The following is a 22,546-nucleotide window of genomic DNA, read 5'->3' on the forward strand; positions in this document are numbered from 1 at the left end:
ATTTAAATTTATCTAAGGCCCTGGGCAGAAAATTATTAAAACCAAAAATTTCAAATCAAATTTTTTTTATTTTCAAAAAAACTCCAACAAAAAAAAACTAGTCCACTCAGAAAAAAATTTTTCTTGAGCTCAGAAATTTATTTTTTTTCAATTCATAATGAAAAATTTTTCTTGCGCCAAAAATTCCTTTTTTTTCTGTGTACCATAAAAATCAGAATTTAATAATGATCTCAATTTTTTTACCCAAATATTAAAAACAATTATAATTTTTGGATAAAAAAAAATTATTGCATTGATTTGACACCAAAAAATTACCAAGTAACGAAACAGCTTAAAAATTAATTTAAAAAAAAAAATGTATTCCAACAGATTTATAGAATAGCCAAATATCAAATTACATATATTTATCGAGATATTTTTGTGGTCTTATGTAATGTGAGCATGGCGGTTTGGCGATTATGTAAAAAACAACTTATCCAAGGCCAATAGATCAGCAGCTGCTAAGTATTTCCAGGTAACGCCGGATGAACATCAGCTTGCCGACTCATTGGCAAATTAGGACCTATCTTTTTACTACACCGTTCAACAACCGCAAAAAACACTCAAGCCTAGCATATATATATACATATCTTTCTTACACTACCGCAGTTTCCTACACTAAACTATAGCTCGCTATGCCAAATGCCTCCGAAAAAATTCCCTCGTGACAGAAGTGGATCTCTATCGCCCAATTTTTTTCACCCAATGATAAATTACATCTGCAATTAGGTGACCATATATATAAATATATACTAAATATATGTTTATCATTACAGTCGGTATTTAAACGTTCAAAATAATGAAACCAGTCTGTATATATCTACAGAGAAACATATAGTCTAATCTCCCTGCTTCGCGTTTGAGGCAATAAAAACTTGCGGAGCAAAATGAAGTTTGCAAAAATATCCGTCAGAGGTAGCACCAGTAAACAAAATATCTATACGGGATTGTGTATACAATATTCTGTCAGTCATCACTTTTAATTAAATATAAAATACACGATAGAAACTGCAGTAGTGAATATCGAAAGGGTTCATCTTGAGAAAATTTTGAACAAAATAAAAAAAAAATGATGTCAAATCAGTACATGGTTCGCGAGATATCGTATTTACATCCGAACATCCAAATGAACCAATTGACGTCCAATGCATTTTTTTTGCTATTTAAGAGCTGTAATAGATTGATGGAGGTGATTTAAGGGTACCCGAGTCAAAAAACAAATCCAGATTTACGTCTCAAAGTTCTCAATGAGGTTTTTGATGATCAATTTAGAATTTTAAGATTGACAACAGTGTAGAAAGTTATTCTAGTTCAGTCCTCGAAGTAGTAGTTACGACCTATTTTACCACTTTGAGGGCTAAACTGGAGTAACATAATCTGAATTAGAGCCTCAAAATACTCAAAACATAAAGGAATAATTTTATCCGCATTTTAACCTCAAATGTCTCATTTGACGTATTCTCTCCCCTCCTTTTTCTATCTAAAATTTTTCAAAGTCCGAAATACAACTTTTCTTTCGTTGAGAATTTTGAGGTCTTACTCATAATTTAAAGTCGATTAATCATTCACATTTAGATCTCATAGTTCTCATTGAAGATTTTGAGTACTAAAGTAGAATTACTTTCTGGGCGGCGAATAAAACATCAACGGAATTGAGGCTTTTGAGAATTAAACTAGAACTTGTTATTTGACTCGGGTACCGACATCCAGATTTTGAATTTTACGACAATAGAGCACGCTTCGCGTTCGAGGTGTGCAATACTTATCTGCTTCGCGTTCGAGGTGTGCAATACTTCCCTGCTTCGCGTCCGGAGTGAACAGTATTTCTCTGCTTCGCGTTCGATGAGTGCAATATTTCTCTGCTTCGCGTTTGAAATGTGAAAAATTTCTGGTAAAAATTACCTACGGACATTTATGAGACCTTTATTGATTAAACAGAATTAAAAAAACTTAAATGTTAAGTTAAAAATAAAAAAACGTAGATAATTAATTAATTATTTATTTTATAAAAAAAAGAAAAAAAAGTTAATGGCATAGGATAGATAATAAATGAAGAATAAATAAGTTTGTATAAAGTTAAGTCAGAGATCAGTGACCCAAGGAGAAACGATGTCAGATCCGCAAGTATAATTGCGCTGCATGTGGCGTTGAACTGACACGCGCGTGAATCCTTGGACTCTATTCTATTATATACATTTATTCTATTCTAACAGAAATGTTTATGAATGTATATATATATTTACAATGGTATAGAGTTTGAAGTAGTATGTATAAACGTATGTGCTCGGTGTCGTATGCACATAACGAGACTGTAGGCATCAATGCTGGCTAGAGTGTAACAGGCGACAGTTGAATTAAATGGACCCGCGTATATAAACACGTATGGGTATTATATTGTATATAACGTATATATATGTACAAGGTACAACAAACTGACGTCCTCAGTGGTCATAGTGAAAGGCGGTGGTCGCACGAGCGGCTCTACTCGTGAAAATGTCACATCGTTGATCGTGCGTGCAACTATGTCGACAACTAACTAAGCCATTGACTTCCCTATTTTATTATCTTATTTACTTGGCTTTTGTATCTTATAAATTTTTCATTGTATTTCAACTAACTGACAATTTTTTTTTTTTATATTTTCAATTCCTTCGATGTTGGAGCTGATAACTATTTAAATTTAAACCTGGAAAATTTTTATTTAAAAAAGATTCTGTTTTTTTTTACTCCGGAATTTACTCTGTTATTCGGAGTTCCGGAGTTTAAAAAAAATTACTCCGCATACGCAGTAGATAGGGAGTTTTTTTTTCAGTGGACTGATTTTGGAGTGATCTGGACTTCATTTGAATCCGCATTCACTTCGGATTTACTCCACTAATTTTTTACCGTGACCGAGTTATCAAAATTTAGTAAATGCATTATTGAATTTAGGTTTGAACAGACATCGGCACGCTGTAAAAATCGGGAGTAAAAACGGGTTTTATTTCAATCTGTACTGAATTCACTCGACGAGTTGGAGTTTTGTAGCTGAAAAAAAATCGCATACGGAGTAAATATGGAATTTTTTCTGCAGAGTGGATTTTATATCATTTCAAAGGAATTGAATACACGCAGAGAATTTTATGGTATTTTTTGCATCAAAGATTTATAGAAAAATGACTATAGTCATAGTAACATGAGGACAGTATGGAATTATTGTACAAATTCCCGATACTGTAGAAATTTTTTAAATACATCGAACATAATTTACAAGGTGCATTGGAATTTTGACAAAGCAACAGACAAAATTTATACCAACTGCATAGTAAAATTTATTAGGTTAAATCAGAATATTTAGTATGCAGTTGTTATAAATTTTATCTGTTGCTTTGTCAAAATTCCAATGCACCTTGTAAATTCTGTTCGATGTATTTTAAAAATTTCTACAGTATCGGTAATTTGTACAATAATTCCATACTGCCCTCATGTTACTATGACTATAGTCATTTTTCCATAAATTTTTTATGCAAAAAATACAGGAAAATTCTCTGCGTGTACAAAAAAAAATTATCCGCTCGATAATGACTCCAGATTTAATCCGCGTTTACTCCGAAAATTTTCTACAATGCAATCGTCAGTCAATTATAATTCAATTATAATTTTAAAAAATTATTGTCCGTAATCGTTTCATCAACAAAAACAAAAAATTATTTTTCTAATTAAAGATTCCTCTTAAATTCTAATTTCTTTTTACTGACGACTTTATAAAATTTGCAGAAAATAAAAATATTGAATTCGGGGATGGCATCAGTTGCCTACAATTTTTTTGCCGAATGTATCAAATGCCTACAATATTTTTTCGTACATAATAAATGCATACTGTTCAGTTTCTTACTGCTCAGTTGCCTACCAAACTTTACTGCCTACAGTTCTATTGCCTACAAAAATAAAAAATATATATTCTAATTGCACACAAAATTTATTGCAGACTGTTTTCTATTGCCTACTAAAAAAATATTTTATGATGTCCAATAGACTACTATTCAACTGTGTACCCATCAGAGAAATACCTGATTAATGTAGAGAAGCTTCTGATTTATTTGCCAAGAAAATCAAGTACTTATTGATGAGTAATGATCAATGTTCAGGACCGATCATTTAAAAAAACAAAAAAAAACTCAGATGATCTGAAAAATATCAGAACCACGGTAGTTTCCACAATATTAACTGGAAACTTCATTGAGTTTTCTATCAGATTAAAAATTGAGTAACATTGTTAATGATTGAAAATATATTAATTTATATGTTCATATTTTTTATTTTTGTAGGCAATAGAACTGTAGGCAATAAAGTTTGGTAGGCAACTGAGCAGTAAAAACTGAGCAGTATGCATTTATTATGTACGAAAAAATATTGTGGGCATTTGATACAATCGGCAAAAAAATTGTAGGCAACTGATGCCTTCCCTTGAATTCGTCTATTTTCTAGATTTTTTTAATCATCATTAATTATTTCTATTACCCGGTGTTAAAAATTAACACAGCTCTTAAATTAAAATATTTCTCCAGTAAAAAAATTCTATTTTTGTATAAATACATTTATTTATTTTTTTTTGCGATTAAAAAAAAAATAAAAACGTAATCTTTATTGCTTTGACGTATCTCCGACGGAATCACAAGGATTCAAAACTAAAAATATTGCAAAAATAAATAAATAATAAAATGATAATAAAAAGTAACGAAAGGTATTAACCCGCATTTATACCTGAGGCTAGTGACGAGATAACGCGAATAACCGAGCGAGCGGCGTATAGAATCGCCTGACGTTATTGACTGGGACGTATAGACTACTCAACTCTTCTACGATGCCGGTGGCAACGTCCGACGTGATCGCCAACTAGCTCAAGGCAAGAGAGCATTGGCATTAGAACTATACAAGTTTCCCCACTATACTAATATATAAATGTATAAATATACATATGCTAGGTTACATGTGTGTGCATGTATCACGTCACTAAGTTCGTGCACCTCTAGATGCATGCATACTGTACACTACATAACACACATCTAACCTAAGGTTACTAGTAATTGCAATAAACGAGCATTCGAATTTACAATATCAGCCGACACTTCAACTCTATTATTAAATACTGACAATATCGCACTCTGAAGATCAATTAAATTTTTTTTTTTTATCGCTGGATTGTTAACTCAGTGGAATTTTTTAAATTAAAAGATCTAATATACTGAATCTTTTAGTAGAAAAATTTTAATTCAAATTCAGTTGAGCATAAAAAAAATGTTTTATTTAGTAATTTTTCGGGCATCACATAAAAAAAAATCCCAAAACTTCCCGCTGTTTTCGAGTTCAGGGAGCTCGGAAATATTATAACTTGTAAATTAGGCCGGTAAAACATATCTTCACTGAAAAATTATAATTTTTGTCCGACGATATCTTTGGATGGAATGAACCGATTTGAACGTTCTTGGTGGCAATCGAAAGGGCTCAACAAGACTTAAAACTGATTACATTTTGAGGCAAATCGGGCAAGTGGTTTATAAATTATACGCAAAAAACCAAAAAGAAAAAAAATTTTAATTTTTATTCTTCGTATAACTCGTAAACTACATGACTGATCTACCTCAAAATCTAATCAATTCTAAGTTTTGGCGATCCCTTTCGATCGCCACCAAGAACGTTCGAATCGGTTGATTCGTTCCAAAGATATGGTCGGACAAAAAAAGTTTACACACACACACGGACGTCCATCCGGGAATAGTCAAAATAGCTTCCTAGAACCTCAAAACGACGACATCTGATGAAAACTCGATTTTCGAAAATCGGACCGAAATCAATAACTTCCTTCTTTTGAAAATTTGCAATTTTTTTAGCGGGAAGTTAAAAAACAAAATTTATGAATTAAATTAAATGACATATTATTTTTTTCGATATTTTTAAAATTTTAGGTTTTTCTTCTATGAAAAATTCCACAATTTTGTTACTTTTAAAAAATGAATATTTTTTATAATTAACAGTTAATATGTTTCATAACAAAATCAACTATCGCAATTAGTACTACTGATGATTCTGATAATTATGAATTTTAAAAATATTATCATTACTGTAAAAAATCGGCAGCTAATTCAGATTGAAAAGAAATGACTCCGCGCACGGAGTACATACACAGAAAAAACAGATATCTTGAGTCAAGAAAATATTTTTGAAAACAAACGTTTTCGGGAACCAAGTCAAGATTTTCTTGAGCCAAGAGAATTCGTCTTGGTTGGAGAAGATTTCTACTCTATCTGAGAAAATTTAGGTCTCCAAAAAAATTTTCTTGAATCAAGAATATTTACCTTCAGTCGAGAAATTTTTTTTTTGTGTGTAGGGAGTTTTTTTTCAGTTCGGATTTACCGGGATCTGGTCAATTTGCATCATTCTGCTTTTTATTAATCGTAAAAAATGATTACCGACAAATATCATGGATAAAAATTTGGAGCAAACAAATTAAATACACTTTTATTATTTTCGCTGATAATGAACAGAAATATGTCATTTATAAGTATATTGTATATTGTACTTAAATATGTTATCAATAATTGCCTAGAAAAATTCATTTATCATGAATAGCCTAGTACTGATAGATATTAGCGACCTCTTGAAGCTCAAATTTACATAAAACAGGTGAAATCGCATCTATTGTTCCCATTATCAGCTGTATTATAATTGAGTTTCAAAAGAAAATAACTTTTGTTATTGATGAATATATTAAAACCTCTTTTAGCGAGCGAAAAAAAATATTTTCTTTTATTAAATTTCTCATTCTATGTATTTATCATTAATTTACATAAATATGTTAATATTCTCTATGAATCACAAGTGCCGCGAAAAATAATTTAAATTTACAGATACCTAAATCCATCATTTTACAGATTTAAGATCTAATTATCTCATTAACTAGATCTATAGATCTTGTAGAGCAAAACCAATAAAGTCGAATTTCCAAAATTTAAATTTAAAAAAATTAATTTGAAGCTTTTTGAAAAAAATTTAAGTCTAAGGATCTATAGATTAATTTTGATCTCAAATTGATGTCAATGTAGATCTTGAACTTTTGAAAATTCTAGTCACCATCTCAAAAAAAAAAAAAAAATATGCACATGTAGAAAACGAAAAAATCTTTAGATGCAATTTTTTGAAATTTTTTTTTTAAATTCACAAATTATTAGACGTCGGCTAATTTCAGTATCGCATTTTTTTATTTATTTCAATCAGACTATTGGATACGTAGTTCAATTTATCATCAACAGATGGCAGCGTAATGGTCTTAAAAAAATGTCTGTAACAAAAAAAGTTGTATTCTGCTTGAAGGTTCCAATAAAAAATGAATAATAATTCAGTGTAATAATTAATGTAAAAAAATAAAGCGGGAAAAATATAATTTAATAAAAGTTTGAAATATTGCAATGGAAATGTCAGGTGTGAATTCATCTCATAGTATACATTTTGATTCATTGAGTAGCTGGTTACTTACAGATTGCAATCGTATACAAGATCGAACGATTAATCCTCTTGACAGATTAATATCCGCCTGAAAACTGTACACTGTATACACTACGTACAGTAGGGTCCGAGGGGGGAGCTTGGGGAGCTGGGGGTGAGGCAAAGAGGGATTTGTAAGCGAGAAAGTCGAGAAATAAATTAAACTCACGGCAACATCGATAAATAACAAGAATATTGAATGACATGCTTGATCATCTTGAACTCTTTCATAAATTTTTTTTTAAATTCTGTATTAGTATAGTTTGATAATTATATTTACACCGTAATATGATACTACTAGTGTAAGTATGTCGTATTACATCAGCTCAATGTGTTTTAATATTAATTTGCTTCATTTAATTAAATGACATAATCTAGTTATTTATTGCCATGCTGCCATGGTGATATAATTCGACATTTTTATCAGACGGAATAAATTATTTTGTAATTTTAAATCAAGGGGAATATGGACTTTTTCTTTCGCACTCGAGTAGATCGGAGCTGTCTTTGTTGCACTTTTACAGTAAATGGTGGCTTTGCCCAAATTTTTTTCGCAACTGAATAGAAACTGAGTAAACTAGTCCAAGGATCGCTAAATTGTAGAGTAATCGTCGAGTCTTGCTATGCATTGTGACAAGTTTTCGCTTAGGAAAAACGGACAAAATTATTTGCAAGTCCTTTAGTGAGATCTAAGGGAGTCTTTGAGCCAAATTTGGGAATTTTTATTACCTTTGAAGTATTTTTTTTATCCAACTGAATTTCTAAATGACACCGGCTGCTATTTTGACTCCAACTCATTTTCAATTGTTTTTTTTTTTTTATTTTTCCTCTGGAAATCGAACTAGTCACGCTATCGACTTACTGTCAAATGAGACCTTTAATATATTTCCTTAAAAAATTTACAATTCATCCTTCAGAATATGGAGACTTCAGAACATGACGTCTCCATGCTTTAGAATAAAGATCTTTTTTGGAAAATCTGCTTACGGGACTAAAACTTACAGTAGTCTATTTTGGCGGAAAATTTTGATTTTTTTCAAACTAAAAATTAAAAAACTGACGCGTATTCGAGTGAAAATTTTTTTGAAAGATTAAGGTTGAGACTTATCTGTAAAGGTCACAAAGTGTCCAGTCTTTAGTTGAAGAAAAATTTGAAAACTCTTAGAGTATTGATCATTTATGCCCTGTTATGACAAAACGACGTATCTCGAGATACGCTGTTTTGTCGTAACAAAGCTAAATAGGTTTATTTAGTGTCACTTAATAATAGGGTATCATCAAAATTTTACTAATTTAATTAATTACGCCAATAATATTGATCAAATGTGCGTATAAAAAAAATGAAAAAAAACGTATCTTTTTTGCATTGTAAATTTAATTCTTCGAGTTAGAGCGTTTTGTCATAACAATTTCATCTATTTATCAAAATAAGCATTAGTTTCTTACGATACCAAAAACGTATCTCGAGTTACAGTGTTTTGTCATGACAGAAATTAATTTTTCTGTTAAATTGTACTCAAATTCTGTTAAAACTTTAAATGCTATTTTCTCGAAACTATAATTTTTGAGATACGTCGTTTTGTCATGACAGGACAGATTTTTTCACGTGCACGGAAAAAAATTTACTGTTGCTGCAACAAGAGGCAGCCATGTTGCAGTAACAGGAAAAAATCATGTTGCAGCAACAGGATTTTCCTGCAGCTGCAACAGTAAATTTTTTTCCGGGTGGTTTTAAAATGTTATCATATTACACGTACGTCATTCCACAGACGTTTTAATCAGCTAATTACTTCCCATTACTTTTTATTTAATGATAATTTTGAAATAAGTCTTTAAATTAATTTGAACCTTCGGCTGTTTTTGGTCAAATATTCAGTCATCATAAAAAAAAAAAAAAAAAAATAAAAAATTTATTATTTGCTACTTAAATTTTCCTATAAAATTTATGAAAAATATTAACGAGTTATTTATTAATTATTAAAAATAATTAGTATTTAAATTATGAAAGATATGAATAAAAATTATTTCCTGTAATATAGTAGCAATTTAATCGATTAATAACCGTCGATAAACCAGTTTACGTGATACTAATTTTAGACATTCTACTAAGATACCATATATACAAAGTAGACGTACATATATACACTATGTACACTATTATTATTATATTACAACAATTTATACGGATTAAATATCGTGGTTTATCATGCCCATAAATTGTTCCGTTGATTTTTATTTATCACGACAAAGTATACTAAGAATAATATGACCACACCGTTAATAAGAACCTTTCAATTTTATTTCCATTAGTCACACTACAGTAACGACATATTAATTGATCTATACGTTAATAGCTTCTCTTATGAATTTTATGTTATTATAATTATTCAAATTTATCATTTTATTGTTTTTTTTTAATTATACACAAATAATTTTTCAATTTATTTATTTCTTAGTCAACATAATATTAATATGAATCTACGACTAATATTTAGTTACATATTTTTTTATAATTATACCAACATAATTAATTTATTATTTTCACAATGATCCGGTTTCACGCACACGCGTTGTGAATTTCTTAGATATCCAGGTTTACATCTACAGCCCTCTGCTAAAGTCTATAATTCAAAAAATTTTAATTATTACACAGAAAAAAATTATTTCTCGAAAAAATTTTTATTTCAATTCATGATACTGAAGTTAGCCGACGTCTAATAATTTTTTGATTTTTTTTAAACAATAAATTATAGAAAAAAAAAAATATTTTAAAAAATTGCATCAATGGCTTTTTTAATCTATATGTGCATTTTTTTAGTTTTTAATTTTTTGCAATTGATTTTTTTGAAAACGAATCTAAAAATTGTTAATTGTCCAACTTCGGACCCGGGTTAGAAATAAAACTTGATTCACCCGTGTAAAAAAAATTCGTTCCTAAAAGATTCTAAAAAAGTTCCGCATGTGGAACTTCTTAAAATGAGACAGATTAGAACTTCGAATAGAACTTTTTTGAAACGTTAGTAATTTTGATGGTAAAAAAAAAGTTTTTATGAGCAAATTTAGAGTCAAAAAAGGACGTTCTTGGAACTTTTTTGGAATTTTTTATGAACGTTTTTTTTAGTTCTATAAAAAATTCAAAAGTAGTGATTTTGGAATGATTTTTTTAGTCCATAAAAAAGTCAAAAGTAGTGATTCTAGAATTTTCTAGGAACTTTCATATAAAATTCCAAAAGTTTCAAGAACGTCCTTTTTTGACTCTAAGTTTTCTCATAAAAACTTTTTTTTTACCATCAAAATTACTAACGTTCCAAAAAAGTTCCATTCGAAGTTCTAATCTGTCTCATGTTTAGAAGTTTCACATGCAAAACTTTTTTGGAATATTTTTGGAAGGAATTTTTTTTACAACGGAGGCTCGCTTCACCTTATTTTCTTTTGGAGTTATCGATTTGCCGACGATTTTTCGATAAGATCTCGACTTTTTCGACTTAAATTAAATTTTTTTGAACTTTTTTCATCTTAGTTTCAACTTATTTCAAATTATTCGTATTTTTTTATTTTAGTTTGAACTTGTTCGTCTTTGCTTCGAGCACGATAGTCATTCACCTTACTTTTGACTTGCTGAATCAAGTCGAAAAAAAGTTATTTATTCGCCTTACTTCCGTCTTAATATATAAAAATTATTTCACCTTAGTTTTGACTTTTTCGCCTTATAATTTAAGTCCAATAAGTCTAAACCAAGTCAATTTCGACTTGATTTCAACTTTTTCGTCTTAAATCGTGACTAAATAAGCCAATTAAGTCAAAAACAAGGTGAAAACTCAATGTATTTCATATCTCCGTAAAAAAAAAGTCGAGTTTATCTTGTGAAAAACGGCTGCAAATTTCGACTTGGTAAACCAAGCCTAAATCAAGTTTTATTTTTGACCTGGGCGATCATTTCAATGATAGTGCAAAAAATTTCTTTTTTTTTAGTGTAAATACTTCATTACTAACAAAGTATTTATCAAAAATTCTTAATTAACATTTTTCTAAATCATCAAGTATACTTACAACTTGACATTTTCGATGAGGAATAGGATACTCGCAAGACGGTTCGCACATTATGACATTATGTGTATAAAATTGGTTCTCACCGCAATATTTATCATATTTTGAATATACTTTAAATACCTCGCCATCTAATAAAGTTGATAATTAATAATTACGGTTAAATATAAAAAATAAAGGATTATTGTATCGAAGTCTTCAATTACCAGCATCATCGGGAATATTGTCTTCATTTCCTGTCTCTTCGGAAACTTCGTCATCGATGCACTCCTCGGGTTTAACACAAAGATCTTGTGAATTTCTTACGAATCCTGGGTTGCATTTACACCACGTCGTTCGTGTCTGTTAATAAATTACTCAATTAATTTTACGTGAAATAAATAATTAGATTAATTAAAAAAAAAAATTACTTACATAGGGACAAAATTCTGGTTTTGGATCATTACAATGCGGCTCACATTCTTCATGTAATTTCATAAATTCATTTTCACGACAAGGATGTCTCCGAAGTGCTTCGATTACTAAATATACAATCGATATATTTTTAAAAAACAATTAACGTTGATGTCATTTCTAATAAATTATTTAAAAATTCATTTTGTAGCTGAACTATAGATTTAAAAAAAAAATGTTTCGGACAAAAATTGTAGGAAATTTAATTTACTACAAAAAAGATCTCAATGCTTATTGACGTATCTCTGATAATTTTAAAGTTATCGAAAAAATAAATAAAAGATGAATTAATTTACAAATATGTCAAAATTAATTTTCTTACTTTAAGTTGCAATTACGTCTAAACAATTGGACGTGCGTAAAAATTTCAAGATACCTTTTTTGTAGAGAATTTAATTGTCTACAAAATTATTTCCATACTTTTTTATCATATCTATTCTCGTTTAGCCAGAATTTGAATTTTATCACAATAACTTTTAAATTCAAATTGAATTTGAATTTGAATTTTTACTAATTATCAATTCGTAAATATTATAAAGTAACAAAAGTATGAGACTTACATGCAAAGCTGACGGCTGCAGTGAATAAAAAAAGTTGAATATTCCTCGACGACATTTTGCAGTTAAATGTTCGCTACGACAGGTTCTCGTCCTCGAATGGACTTATCGGGTAAATTTGTGCCCTTAAAAGTATTGCCTGAGTGATAACTGAGCTCTTAGTGGTGGTGGAACATCTTTTATCTTAAAAGAAAAATTTTCGTAGGACCGATGGGAGTAACTGTTAATACCTGATGACATCATTACTTAAGTATTTGCAGATATCCATCAGAAAAAAAATGTTTTACTCTCTCAATTTATCTGAAAGTTTGTCTGTCAGCACAATGACTGTAACAAATCGGGTACTAAGCTTGAGATGTTTTTAACATTTTAAGTCCATTGTTTTAACTTAAATGGAAACAGAAACTCAGAAAACATATTCTAGAATAATATATTACTGTGCGGTTAATAAGAGACTTTTTATTTTATCTCTGTTTATCTACGGTAGCTTCTGTAAACTAGATGTCACTATTTAGGCTTTTTATTTTTATTTATTTACAGAAAGTATATAATGACTTCACTGTTTAGTAATTTTTTGATCATTTTTAATTTAATTGCAATTAAAAGTATCATTTAATCAAATATATTTATATATCATAAAATGACTCCGATTTTTTTTAGCTCGGGAATTTTCAGTGACGGAGTCAACTCAGATTAAAAATTTACTCTGAATTCAATCTATTTTTTTCAATTTTTACGTCGATTTACATTTTTGAAAATTTTATAATTAAAATATTTTTGGGGTCAAATTTTTGAAAATTAATTTCATTAATCCCCTAAGATGTAGAGCCAAGAATTTTTTTCCGCGGGCATTAAGATGGAAATCAATTTTTGGAAAAATAAAAAAATTTTGGTCATTATAATTTTATTATTTGATTTGGACAAAATAAATAATGACTCGTTATTTGATTATTACTTTATTTGGGCACACAAAAAATATATATAATTAAGTGAAAAATACAAAAAAATTATGACAATACACATGAACTCATAATTAAAATATAAAAAAAATTGATTAATGTTTTTTTTTGAGCATGAGTAAAAATTTCTAGTTGTTAGCTACTTCTCGATTAGCAGGTGTTCCAAAAATTTCTTCAAGCGTTTTCTTCGTTTCCGGATCATTGGGATCAAAATAATTTTTACTTTTTTTTTGCTCAGAAACACTAAAAGGTTTTCCAAAAACTTGTTCAAATGCGGTCTTTACTTCAGGATCATTTGGGTCGATATCACTTTCATAATTTACTGTTCCAGGAATCGTAGGAAGTTTTCCGAAAGTTTTCGCAATCTCTGCTCTCCACTTAGGATCGTCAATATTAGTCAATGGGTTTTCAGGTTTTGGAGTTGATGGTTCAATTGCCGACCATTCTTTTTCGTTTTCAAAAATATCGTCCGAATCGTCTGGATATTCTAGTTCTTTGTCGCAGTCTTCTTTTTTGACACAAACAAATCTTGCGTTTCTTATGTAGCCTTCTTTACACAAACATCCAGTTGAACCAAACTGCAATATAATTTTTTTCTTTTTATATTAATGGAAAATAAGATGTGCATTAAATTTTTAATTAAAAAAATTTCATGATCGTTGCCAGCATTTCTTCCTACATAAGTTTCTATTTTAAAATTTTAAAATTTTTACAAGACGAGAAAAAATTTTTTCCAGCCCTAAGAAATTTTTTTTTTTTTTCTTCAAATAAATCCCTTTTTTTTGTGCATTAAAATTTATTTGCCCAAAAATTTGGATTTCCAGTTCTTAAAAATTAAAATATTTAACTTCTATCAAAAATCACTGATAGAAATTTTATTAACTTAAAAAATTTTTTTTACGTACACGGAAAAAAATGATGCTCAAAATTTTAATAGTTTGTAGTTTATTTTTGACTTAAAAGTAGTGTATTTGTATACTAATATCAAACCAGGATCATTATATATATTACAAAATGGCTATTATTTATAGTAAAATTTGGTACACATAGAAGAGCAAAATTTGTAATTTCGTATGTAAAAATTAATATGAAAAAGAATCGATAAATTGGTACCTACAGTTATTACTATTCAAATAAACAGGAAAATTTTAAAAATGAGGAACCGAAAAATTAGTAAACGTACATATTAATAATTTTTTATTTTATTATTTACCACATATTCGATATATGTATATAATAAATTAATGTATAATAACGAATAAATAACATTTTATATTAATTATTAGTCAATGGGATAGAATTTATAAAATAAGAGTTAAAAATTTTCGGTATTTCTATGAGCAAAAAATCAGTATCTAGTATAGTAATTTTTCATTTTAATATTTACCACTTATTCGATTTATGCATATTGTAAATTAATTCATAATGATGAATAAATGATATTTTAAGCTAATGATTGATTAGTGATATCGAATTTATAAAATAAAAGTTACTAACTTTTGCAGTTTTCGGCTGGAAAAATCAGTATCTAAGATACCAATTCTTAATTTGACCAATCATTACTTTTTAATAGATTATGCTATAAATTAATTAACTTTTACTAATAAGTCACGTATTATACCTAAAAGTAATAACATTTATTTACTTTTTGAAATAATTGATAGTATTTTTTAGGAATCTACAAAAATTAGTAAACTACTTTGCATTAAGTACATAATAGTACTAATTATTGATAACAGATTACACTTATTACTATTATTTATTAATTTTTGATATTTTGTTTTTTCGCTGTGTACGCAGGAAAAATATTTATTTTTAAAACTCATAAAAAAAATACTTGTCTATCTTTACAAAATTTATTATTTCGTGCCATCACTTAATTAACTAATTAATAAATTAAATAATTCTTACCCTATTGCAAACAGTGGGATTAGGATCGTCACAATACGCTTCACAATCTGACACAGTATTATTATAATACTCGTTTTCACTGCAATAACTATTAGCTGCGAAGTAGTCGTTATTCAAACTCAATTCATCATCAATGTCACCAGTCGGAAGCGCTTCAATCCCTTAAAATATAACGGCAAAAATAATATATCTTATAATTTTTAACAATAATCCCTAATAATTTTAATAAACTCAATAATGATTACTTACATGCGAAGCCAATTATTGCAATGAATAGAAAAATTCTACAGTTTGTCGAGACCATTTTTGAGTCTTATGTCAAATCCACAGTCATTCTATTTCATTATATAGGTTTTGGTGATAATAACAATAAATTATCGAATAACTGATAGTATCTTATCTCTAAATATATAAAAAAATTTATGGGCTCATATGTTGACATTGGAATAGATTATAAAAATTACTTGTCATTAGTAATTAACTTACGTCGTATCATTTTTTAAATTCGGTTGATTAGTTGGAAATATTTGAATACGTGCATGTGTATGTATATATATGTACATATGAGTACTTAATGATTATTGAAACGTAATATAAATTTTTAAACTGTGGAAAAAAATAAACTAACATAATAAATGGTGAATATTGATGATTTACGTAGTTTAAAAAAAAATACAGATGTCTAACGCAATGAAATGGTAAATCATATGTTTACTTAAGATAAAGTCGTTGGAAATATACAGTGGAAAAAAAAAAAAAAATTACCTTGAACACTTGACAGTTGATATTACGAATTAAATAAATAGACGAACGTGTTAAAATAATAACTTGGAATGAGGAAAAATAAAATAAAAATACAAATAGTCTGATAGGATCCACCGTTTAGTGAGTAATCGTTTCCTAACATAGGATTGAGTATGGGAATTAATCGAGTAGCCATTAATGGCGATGTAAAAATGATGTTTTTAAGGAATAATAATAATAATAATAATAATAATAATAATATTGATAATAGAGAGAAAGCGGAACATGAAAAGAGACAGCTTTTGGCCTCAAGCTCAAGGACAAAGACCTCAAGTACAAAGGGGGTGATTTTTGTGCTCGAGTGACGGTCCCTTTGTGTCGGAAAACGAGTGGCGTATGCCCTGGTCCACTGACCCGATCTACCCAACCCTAATTCTCGTCACTTGTCGAGATAAAATAGAGATCCAAAGTTAAATAAAACTTTAATCGGAAAAGTTCATTTAGTAGTTTTTAGTTTCAATAAGGTCGTAATTGGTGCCGTTACTTTATCACTTTTGGTAGAATAATCTACTGGAGCCGTCGTTTTGTTAGTCGAAAATTTTCAACTCTATGCAGATCCGTAATTGTTGTAAATAATTTTATTGGCAATAGTTCTCCAGTATACAAAAAAATTAATAGGGCGAACACTCATTTCATTACATGCACGATTGCGCCTTTAAGCTGTGAAATAGCTCTCAAAATTATGGGTTCCCTTTTTTTATAGTTCTCAGAAATCTTGTTTGGAAAATTTTTCTTGTTTCCGAACAAGATCGGCGGATATTATCTATACAGACGTTAACTATTAAAGAAAATTTTTTTCATTCGAAAATAGAAAATTATGCTTGGAAAAGTCAACATTTTTAGGAAACAACAGAAATTATTTTTGAAATCATTGTTTATAATAACTATTTTATTGAATTTATAAAGTGCCATATAATTTATTTACTTATGATTCAAGTTATGATTCATTCTCTACACTCCATAAATGTTGTGAAACCGCCTACAAATATTTGTTTTTATTTAAACCGTGCAAAGCTTAAAAATATCAGTTATTAATTTATACGAAACCGCAGTGTATATTTACATTAATTATAAATTTATTTAAAATACTTGACTTATTTTTTGACAGTTCTAATTACACAAATTTATGTTTTTTTAATACGTTTAAAAATTCAATACATTGTTTTTGGCTATGAATTTTATCTCTTATACCTATACTCGATTTCAAAATCTCTTTTCGGAGGATCCATTTTATTTCCATAATTTTTTTCAGGAATGTCTTTCATTGCAGTGTCGTAAGAGTTATAACCGCTTTGAAATTTTTCTCCCTCAGGAACGTTAGGAGGTTTTCCAAAAATTTCTTCAACTCTTTTCTTCGTTTCAGGATCAATTGGATCAATATCACTCTCATAATTTTTTTCTTCAAAACCACTCGGAGATTTTCCGAAAATTTCTTCGAGCGTTTTTTTCATTTCCGGATCATTAGGGTCAAAATTTTCATTATACTGTCCTCCCGCCGCAACACTAGGAGGCTTTCCAAAAATATCATCAACTCGTTCCTGCATTTCAGGATCATTAGGGTCAAAATTTTCATTATACTGTCCTCCCGCCGCAACACTAGGAGGCTTTCCAAAAATATCATCAACTCGTTCCTGCATTTCAGGATCATTAGGGTCAAAATTTTCATTATACTGTCCTCCCGCCGCAACACTAGGAGGCTTTTCAAAAATATCATCAACTCGTTCCTGCATTTCAGGATCATTAGGATCAACATTATCATTATAATTTCCTGCTTCAAAATCACTCGGAGATTTTCCAAAAATTTCTTCGAGTCTTTTCTTCATTTCCGGATCATTTGGGTCAAGATTTTCATCATATTCTGCTTCCTCAGAAACACTAGGAGGTTTTCCAAAAATTTCTTCGAGTCTTTTCATCATTTCCGGATCATTAGGGTCAAGATTTTCATTATATTCGACCTCCTCAGGAACAATAGGATCATTTCCAAAAATATCTTCAACCCTTCCTTGCATTGCAGGGTCATTAGGGTCGATATCACCATCGTAATTTACATTTTCAAAGTCACCAGGAAATTCTTCGGGAATTTCTCCAAAATGTTGTCTCGGTCCATCATCAATCTGATTATCGTTAATTCCTTGCGGAAATAAATTTTCCGGCTTTCCAAAAATTTTTTCAAGCGCGTTCTTTACTTCAGGGTCATTAGGGTCGATATCACTTCTATAATTTCCTGTTTCAGGAATAATCGGAGGTCTTCCAAAAGCTTCTACAACCTCTCCCCTTAACCCAGGGTCATTAAGATCAATTTTGATACTTTCCGAACCAGGTTCCACTGGCCCAATTATTATCTTATCACAGTCCTCAGGTTTGACGCATTGATGGAATGGATTTCTCACATAACCGCTCTTACAGTGGCACCCAAAAGAGTTTTCCTACAGCATCAAAAATGAATAATCAATTTTTGGTAAATAAATTTGATATTTTTATGAATTAATAAACTAAAAAATATCTCACTCTCAGACATAAAACTGGTTTTGGGTTCGCACATGTCGGATTGCAGCCCCCGATAACATTGAAGTATTCGTTCTCCCCACATTTTTTTTTTAAACTCGTTAATGCTTCAATCCCTAATTACATTGAAAACAAAATAATAATCAGTAAAAAATTATGCATTTATCTATGAAAAAAAATTTTTTTTACTTACAATTGAAACAGACTGCCGACAATAAAATAATTTTAAAAAAATGCGACATTTTTGGATCAATGAATGATAACAAAATGCCTGACTCTCTTTATATAACCGTCGAAAAGCGATTCGTTAATGAGTTAAATTAATACCGTTTGCTTAACATAATTTGATATAATTGAGTAACGGATAGAGATAAAATATAAATAGTGTCCTTAATAAAAAGTAAAAATAAATCACATGGGTCGATACGTTTTAATGTCTGTTATGTAACGTTTTTTACAACTGATCAAATATTACTAATTATTATTAATATTTTTTTTATCTCATTATTGCATACTGGGGATACTAAATTATGAAAAATAAATTAAACTTATCAATATTTTCCAAAGATGATCAGTCTTAAAATTCAAATTCAAAATTATGTAACTGGATGATCATGAAGTTAACAGACAATTAATAGTTTTCGGATATTTTTTTCAACAAATCTGTTATATAATACCAAAGAATAACTTGAACAAATAAAAAATCTGTGATGCAATGATCGACGTACTCTTTGTATAAATATATTATTATTCTGTACTTTGTTAAATTTTTAGCCAGTAAACAAAATATAAAAAAGAATTAAAAAGTTTTACGGTCAAGTGGATTACCAAATTAAAACCTCAGGGTACTTCAAGTAAAATAAGGAAAAATTAATTTAATCCAAATTTTAGTCAATCAAAATTATACTAGAAAAAATAGAAAAGAGAGGAGGAAGGGACACAAAACAGAATATTCTGTTCAGAAGAAGTGAAAAACTATATAATTTGAAAATTAAATAAATTTGATAAAATGAAATTGTTTATAAACAATTTAGAAAAATGAAAAAGTAATATTAACATAAATATTGTGTACGAGCGTAAAAAACAAATTTGTTTTATTATTAAATTTTTGAAAAAAAAAATTTTCAATAACAAATTTTGAGCATTTCAGATCGTATATGAATCATAAAAGTTATAAAAATAATAATAATTTTAGCATTGGGCTCTCGCAACAAGTTCCCAATCAGGTCCCACTCAGAAAAACCTGATGTCAGATAACTAATTTCTACCTTGGGCTATCCCAATGAGTTTCCAATTAGGTCCTACTCAGAAAAAATTGATGTCGGATAACTAATTATGACATTGGGATATCCCAACAAGTTCCCAATCGGGTTCCGACTGGGATAGACCTACACGGAAAAAAATAGATAGGAATGGTTACTGTGCTACACAAGAATGATTGTAAAGTATATAAAAATTAATTTTAGCACATTGCTAGTTCTCGTTATAATAGGAACGGGTCGTCTTTACGGTGGCACGTCTAAATACCCGAAGACAAATCACCCGCGACAGAATACCCGCGACAAAATACCCGACGACAAAATACCCGATACCAAAATACCCGACGACAAATCACCCGACGACAAAATACCCGCAAACCAAAACACCCTCGACAAAACACCCGCAATTAAAAACACCCGCCACACGGTGTGACGCTTTTTGACCAAGATAATTCATCCTGAAAATCAATTGAAATTAAAAAAATCTCTTTATTTTTTTTTCCATGCATTTTTTGAAATTTTTTTATGTGTGGGTATATTCTTTTAATTGCACACACACAAAAATCGTGAAAAAAGGGCGCTATGCTTCACACCCTTTTATGTATGGGTACATTGATATAATTGCACACACACAAAATTTGAACTAAATAATAATAATTGTAATCAGTATTTTATTTTTTCGTGAAAAAAAAAATTTTAATTTTTGAATAATTGAAATATTTTTCGTTATTAGTAAACGTATCTATAGTTTTGGCATTTTGGCATCGGGTATTTTGTCGTCGGGTATTTTGGCATCGGGTATTTTGTCGCGGGTATTTTGGTTTGCGGGTGTTTTGTCGCGGGTATTTTGTCGCGGGTATTTTGTCGTAGGGTGAATTGTTACGCAACCGTCTTTACATACGACTGAGTACGATCCAACATAGCAACCATTACTATGTTACACATTATGTCGAAAACATGACTGGTTATCGTGATCACAGTCACCATTCGCTTTCCAGATAATTCAGGTTCCTTTCGGAAGTAGATGTGTTACTATATAAAATAGGTGTAGGTCCTGTGTGGAGATGCGAAAGATTACCCGGACAAATGCGTTCCATTGTCGTTCAGCATAGTAACCATTCCTGTGCTAGACAGGAACTACTGCTTTCAGTCATATGTCTGAGTGCTGTTTAAAACATAAGTTCCCGCTAAACAGCACTCAGACATATGACTGAAAGCAGTAGTTCCTGTCCAGCACAGGAATGGTTACTATGCTGAACGACAATGGAACGCATTTGTCCGGGTAATCTTTCGCATCTCCACACAGGACCTACACCTATTTTATATAGTAACACATCTACTTCCGAAAGGAACCTGAATTATCTGGAAAGCGAATGGTGACTGTGATCACGATAACCAGTCATGTTTTCGACATAATGTGTAACATAGTAATGGTTGCTATGTTGGATCGTACTCAGTCGTATGTAAAGACGACCCGTTCCTATTATAACGAGAACTAGCAATGTGCTAAAATTAATTTTCATATACTTTGCAATCATTCTTGTGTAGCACAGTAACCATTCCTATCTATTTTTTTCGGTGTACTGGGCATGCCACAGCGATTCCCGATTGGGACCCAATATGTGTATTGGGACAACTTCTAGTCGGGTTCAGTAAAGAAACAAAAAAAAATTGCACATGTAGGAAATTAAAAAAACTATCAATGCAATTTTTTTAAATATTTTTTTTTTCGAAATTTATCGTTTTTAACAAATTCTAAAAATGATTAGACGTCGGCTGACTTCAAGATTATAACTATAGTTTTACTGGCTTATTTTCAAATCTTTAATACATCATAAATAAATATATTTATTTTTCTTCTGATTTTGTATACATTTACTCCCCTCGCAGTGAAATTAACTTTGAAAGGGAAATCATTTAAACATCAAAACTCCAGATCAGAACGTCAGCGGATTTGCGTAAAATCCACATGACCCCGAAATCACTCCTCTGAAAATAAGTTCCCTATTTACTCCGTACGTGGAATGATTTTATTTGAACTCCAAAAGGCGGAGTCGGTACCGCTTAGAATTAAATCCAAATTCACTCCTGATTTTTTACTGTGAGATTGCGGTTGTTGGCCCAACTTCATCACTTTTAATTCCGTAATCTACTCGATCCAAAGTTATCTTCGTTATCCGCAACTTCCCAACTAAATGCCATCTACATCTATACATGCAGACAGTGAGCAAAGCCCATTATACTCAATGCAATGAAGCATCAGTCAAGAGCAAGTCTCAAGTACATTTTGCACTTGACAAATTTATTTACAAGTTATACAATCAACAACAAGCACGTTTTCATACTCTCGCCATACTTTAATACTTCTAACCAACAATAACAATAACAATAATAACAAACCATTTAATTAATCCATTATTGTCTCATATTAAACTCAATAACAATTAAATTTTAATTACAGCCCATTCGCTTAAGACTGTCCTCGAAAGCG

At 29.9% G+C, this 22,546-nt stretch overlaps 3 protein-coding genes and 1 long non-coding RNA gene across 4 annotated transcripts in view; 1 reads left to right on the forward strand and 3 right to left on the reverse strand.

The window, feature by feature from the left end:
• The window catches only part of LOC130672307 (uncharacterized), a 123,370-nt gene that overhangs the window by 58,428 nt on the left and 42,396 nt on the right, over window positions 1-22,546 (forward strand). The gene's annotated exons all lie outside the window — the stretch shown is intronic.
• On the reverse strand, window positions 9,595-13,109 carry LOC130672305 (serine protease inhibitor swm-1-like). Its single transcript, XM_057476800.1, has 5 exons — window positions 12,621-13,109; window positions 12,022-12,128; window positions 11,814-11,949; window positions 11,611-11,738; window positions 9,595-10,181 (listed from the first exon to the last, which is right to left on the reverse strand). Exons 1-5 carry the CDS (start codon window positions 12,673-12,675, stop codon window positions 10,074-10,076), a joined length of 534 nt encoding a protein of 177 aa, XP_057332783.1. The 5' UTR covers window positions 12,676-13,109; the 3' UTR covers window positions 9,595-10,073.
• On the reverse strand, window positions 13,601-15,842 carry LOC130672304 (uncharacterized). Its single transcript, XM_057476799.1, has 3 exons — window positions 15,737-15,842; window positions 15,488-15,648; window positions 13,601-14,154 (listed from the first exon to the last, which is right to left on the reverse strand). Exons 1-3 carry the CDS (start codon window positions 15,789-15,791, stop codon window positions 13,705-13,707), a joined length of 666 nt encoding a protein of 221 aa, XP_057332782.1. The 5' UTR covers window positions 15,792-15,842; the 3' UTR covers window positions 13,601-13,704.
• On the reverse strand, window positions 17,179-19,072 carry LOC130672303 (uncharacterized). The gene is made up of 3 exons (XM_057476798.1): window positions 18,990-19,072; window positions 18,800-18,912; window positions 17,179-18,717 (listed from the first exon to the last, which is right to left on the reverse strand). The coding sequence occupies exons 1-3, from the start codon at window positions 19,036-19,038 to the stop codon at window positions 17,470-17,472; spliced, it is 1,410 nt and encodes a 469-aa protein (XP_057332781.1). The 5' UTR covers window positions 19,039-19,072; the 3' UTR covers window positions 17,179-17,469.

The sequence above is a fragment of the Microplitis mediator genome, chromosome 7, assembly GCF_029852145.1.
Source record: "Microplitis mediator isolate UGA2020A chromosome 7, iyMicMedi2.1, whole genome shotgun sequence".
NCBI classification, from domain to species: Eukaryota; Metazoa; Arthropoda; class Insecta; order Hymenoptera; family Braconidae; genus Microplitis; species Microplitis mediator.

Excerpts from the sequence above, each read along its gene's own strand:
- LOC130672304 (XM_057476799.1), bottom strand. The coding sequence starts at position 15,791 with ATGGTCTCGACAAACTGTAGAATTTTTCTATTCATTGCAATAATTGGC. Across the intron at positions 15,649-15,736 it reads TGCAATAATTGGCTTCGCAT|GGATTGAAGCGCTTCCGACT; the intron begins GTAAGTAATCAT and ends TTATATTTTAAG. Across the intron at positions 14,155-15,487 it reads ATCCCACTGTTTGCAATAGG|TTTGGTTCAACTGGATGTTT; the intron begins GTAAGAATTATT and ends ATTATATTGCAG.
- LOC130672305 (XM_057476800.1), bottom strand. The coding sequence starts at position 12,675 with ATGTCGTCGAGGAATATTCAACTTTTTTTATTCACTGCAGCCGTCAGC. Across the intron at positions 12,129-12,620 it reads TGCAGCCGTCAGCTTTGCAT|TAATCGAAGCACTTCGGAGA; the intron begins GTAAGTCTCATA and ends TTGTATATTTAG. Across the intron at positions 10,182-11,610 it reads CTCATCGAAAATGTCAAGTT|ACTTTAGCAGAGGGCTGTAG; the intron begins GTAAGTATACTT and ends TTTGAATTATAG.
- LOC130672303 (XM_057476798.1), bottom strand. The coding sequence starts at position 19,038 with ATGTCGCATTTTTTTAAAATTATTTTATTGTCGGCAGTCTGTTTCAAT. Across the intron at positions 18,913-18,989 it reads GTCGGCAGTCTGTTTCAATT|GGATTGAAGCATTAACGAGT; the intron begins GTAAGTAAAAAA and ends CAATGTAATTAG. Across the intron at positions 18,718-18,799 it reads AACCAGTTTTATGTCTGAGA|GAAAACTCTTTTGGGTGCCA; the intron begins GTGAGATATTTT and ends TTGATGCTGTAG.